Source organism: Echinops telfairi, unplaced genomic scaffold, assembly GCF_000313985.2.
Source record: "Echinops telfairi isolate 266 unplaced genomic scaffold, ASM31398v2 ScPeMD7_4225;HRSCAF=4972, whole genome shotgun sequence".
NCBI classification, from domain to species: Eukaryota; Metazoa; Chordata; class Mammalia; order Afrosoricida; family Tenrecidae; genus Echinops; species Echinops telfairi.
Genome location: NW_022108124.1, coordinates 21,843,897 through 21,847,959, shown reverse-complemented (window position 1 = coordinate 21,847,959; position 4,063 = coordinate 21,843,897). Strand labels below are relative to the sequence as shown.

General features: G+C 47.1%; 1 protein-coding gene across 1 annotated transcript in view; it reads left to right on the top strand.

The window, feature by feature from the left end:
• CPB1 (carboxypeptidase B1) overlaps positions 1–4,063 on the top strand; it is a 34,545-nt gene that overhangs the window by 6,408 nt on the left and 24,074 nt on the right. The window contains exon 3 of the mRNA XM_045295010.1: positions 1,839–1,963. Coding sequence (XP_045150945.1) covers positions 1,839–1,963 — 125 coding nt within the window. The remainder of the gene's footprint in view (positions 1–1,838; positions 1,964–4,063) is intronic.

The following is a 4,063-nucleotide window of genomic DNA, read 5'->3' as shown; positions in this document are numbered from 1 at the left end:
GGTACGACACCGCTGGTGGTGTCGTGGCAACACAGTGGGCAGTGATCCATGAGGTTGGCAGTTCAGAACCAGGAGCCACTCAGCAGGAGAAAGGCAGAGTTTTCTGTTCACGGAAACAGTGATGGTCTCAGGAACCGCAGGGGTCACTGTGAGTCAGCACTGACTCCGCGGCAGTGAGCTCGTTTAAAAAAAAGACGGGTGTTTATTAGGAACACAAATTCAGAGGTTTTTCTTCATTGTAATAAATATTTTAGCATTTTGGTTTTATATATCTATCAAACATTTTACATTTCTACAATCATCACATGCATATTCAATAACACGAATGATGTTCATTTTGTTCAAGCATTGCCCTTGTAAGTCCTAGCTTTCACGATGCTGTGTTTTCTTACAATGGACTTTGTCTCCGTTCCCCTCTCATCCCAATGTCGGTTAGTTAGAATGTTTCACCAGCCTCTCGCTTTCTGTCTTCATTGTGACATAGCTTTTGCTTACCCTCTCACCTTTACCCTCTCACCCTTGATGCTTTCAGTCCCACTCTGTCTCTAGTCCTCATCAGCGCTCCCTCCTTTTAATCCCGTTGTGACAAACGCACGCACACTTGGAATCTGTCCCAGTGGAATCCTTGATTCTTTGTCTCCTGTGGTCCTGGTGATCCCTGTGGCCCTGACTTGGGACTCAGCTCCCACTGGACAGTGGCTTGAATATTTCGAGTCTTGGATACAGGTGATTGGATCCTCCACAGGTATACATGAACCTGAGTCCTTTCAAGAGCACACCACAGCAGTTCCTGCCTCACAATCTCTACCTGCCCAACTCCATCCCACGTTTCCACACGGTGGCTCTAAGACCACCTCCTGCCCCATTTCCAGCTGAGACCAGCTCACAACACTTTGAAGATGGATTGGGTCAGACCCAGGGAGGAGCTGAGGGAGAACCACCAATGGCAGCTTAGCCCAGGCAACTAGATCTCCCCCGCTGTGGGGAAGAAACAGGAAAGCAATACTTGTGAAAGGTGACATGCCCCGGATTAGTTTTCCATAGAGAGAGGAGAACAAAGCCACGTCTCCTCAAATCACTCAGCCTGTTTTGTTTTGTTGTATATATTTTATTTAGAGTCTCCCACGTAAGACTGTAAATTTCCTGAAGGCAAAGCCTAAGTTAGATTTGCTTCCTAGTGAGTTCGGAGTCTGGGACCCGATGCCTGGATACGCAGTGAGTGTTGCTGAATGAAGGGCAATGCGATATTGTATGGCTCCTTGAGAGTGTTTTGTTTCTGATCGTGGTGCCAAGACACCTGCTGTGGAAGGACACTTTGTTCTCCCCGAGGAATCTTCTGCACCAGGGACATTCCTCGTTCCACAAAAATATTGTCACTTGGACAACAGTGACCTCCCAGAGGAAGCTACAGGTGATTGCCTTCAAACAGAGTAACAGGGGAATGCTGAATTTCTCTCCATTATATTGTGTCTGTAGTTCAGTCTTCAGCCAATCCACCCGATCACAAACACTGCTATTGCCCCAAGCAGGTTCCCCAGGAAGACAAAGACAAAAAGAACAGTGATGGAAGACTGTAACATTATGAGAAATACTGTTACACTGTGCTTCATGCCCGGTGATAGTCACTTAAGGTGACGTATGTATTTGTAAATGGTGTTATCCACCTTTCACGGCTTAGCCCCGCAGCTCATTCACCCTGATGAGATAGTTCTCAGAGAGTTCGTGGGTAACTTGATCATGAAAGTAACTCCATGGAGTTGAGCCGTGGTGCGTGCTCAAATGGAAACTCGCCCACTGAATGGCAGGTGCTTATGCAGCCTCCCTTGCCTTTGTTTCAGCTTGACTTCTGGAAACCTGATTCGGTCGCGCTAATCAAGCCTCACAGCACAGTGGACTTCCGTGTCCAAGCAGAAGATGTCTTGGCGGTGCAGGACTTCCTGGAACAGAATGAATTGCTCTATGAGTAAGTTCAGGCTTTGTAACTACTCGAATTCTCTACTCCACGTGCCCTTATCTGAGCCTCGGAATAACCCTTGGGGAGGCAAAGGTGAAGCCCAGAGGCTGCCTCACCTGTCCGTGGCCCACAAACGTCAGAGCTGGCTCACTCCAGACTCCAAATGAGACTTGCGCCACGCAGATTTTATGATTAGCCATTGCTCTACATTAAAATGGTTTTGACTGATGAGTCCCACAATTTCAGCCAGATACTTGGCCAGGCTATTAGCTCAGAAAGGATATTCAAAGGATAGGCCAAACCAACGGATACCAAGGGTGATCAGCTAGAGGCTGTCATAGCAGCAAATCTTAGCAGGCCGTTTTCCCCAGTTAGCAGCCATGCCTATTGTGATCCAGGAGGGGTCTCGGTGTTCTTTTAGCTAAAAGTCTTAAGGATCAAACTAGCATTGTTTTGACCCCAAAGTCTGCCCACTACCTTTAATGATAGGAGACGGCATGGAGAGAAGGCTCCAGAGGAAGAGAAGCCATTCCCCAAAGTCCTGAGTAGGGTCTGTTAATGATATTATTCGAGTCTCCTTGTCCAAAAACTATCCTTGTGCTTTTCAAGAGGAAAATGTCTTCGTCAGCACCAGCCACATACTGATCCCACAGATACCGAATCTTCCGTGGCCCAACCACTGAACAAGAAAGGTATGGCCCCACCTGCTTGAGAGGAAGACAAACCTTCAACAAGCAGTAGCATGCACTGCGCATGGAGGGTAAAGAGACAAAGGGTGGGAGGCGAGGCTTCCGCTGAGATCTGAAAGCTGAGTCTAATTTACTCAGACAAAGATGGGCAAAGCTGTCCTTTGGGTAGAGGTGGGAGGTGTACATGCTAAGAGGGTAGAGGTGGACATGCTAAGGTGGGAGGTGGGAGGGCCCACGTGGAGCAGGAGACATCTGCATGAGAGGAGAGAGGACCGAGATATTTAGTTCTGATCCAAAGCAGAACTCTTCTTCCAAGGGTGGGCAGGGAGCAGTGAAGAGAACGTCCTAAGCTCCTGGCCTGAACACTAGAATGTGGATCCAGCTAGCCCCCAGAACAAGCTCCAGGTGTCATATTTTGGGGTATGTGTTAGTCTGAGTAGACTAGAGAAAAAAATTCATAGACATGCATATGGGTATAAGAAGGAGCTTTATATACACAAGCAGTTGAATATTGAGGAAACATGGTAGTCCAATCAAGATCAAGTCCCTAAGTCCAATATTATCCCATATGTCCGATACCAGTCTATAAAGTCCTCTTCATACTCACATAACACATGCAATGATGCCGAATGCAGGAAGATCACAAGCAGTGGTAAAGGCATCTCCGTGTTGGCAGGGTCTCCATGTGGCTCCTCTGACTCCAGAGTTCTAGTATAGCTCCATGTATCATGTCAACAGATATGTCTTGCAGGGGGTGAGTGTGTGCCCCGCCTCCAGTGAGCTATTTATCTCCTTAGTGCCTCCAAATTAGGTCATCAAGCTGCGACCTGATTGACAGGCTAGACTCCACCCCTTCACTCAAATTGACAACAGATTACGTAACTACCTCAGAGGGGGAAGGATGTATGACCTATATAATTTTAAGATTAGAAATGGCGTCCTGCTTTTCACATCTTGCTATTGTTATGAATCACCCTTGAGGCAATTCCGACTCATTGTCAGGAGTAAAACTGTTCTGTGGGGATGATGGGATTGCCAAGACTTACTTCTGAGGGTGGGTTCAAACCAACAACCTTTCTGTTCACAATCCAGCTCTACAACTGCTTGTGGGGTCTTGGGTCATTTGTTCCTTGTTTCTGAACGTCAGTTACCTTATTCACAACACGGTGGCCGGATACCTTCCTCAAGGGGCTGCTGTGCAAATGGGAAAAGGAAAGCTACTGCTATTGCTGGGATCCTGCTAGGATTTGACTGATAGGCAGAGGGGGAGATGATCTATTTTTCAGAAGAAACAGCAAGGTTTAATTCCAGGATCATGCCCCACCATTGCTTAGTTATCTGCTTTGGCCTGGGGGAACGTGTCAAAATGTGACCTTAAGAAACAACAGTGTTTTGAAAGCCAAGAGGTAACTAGTCAGTT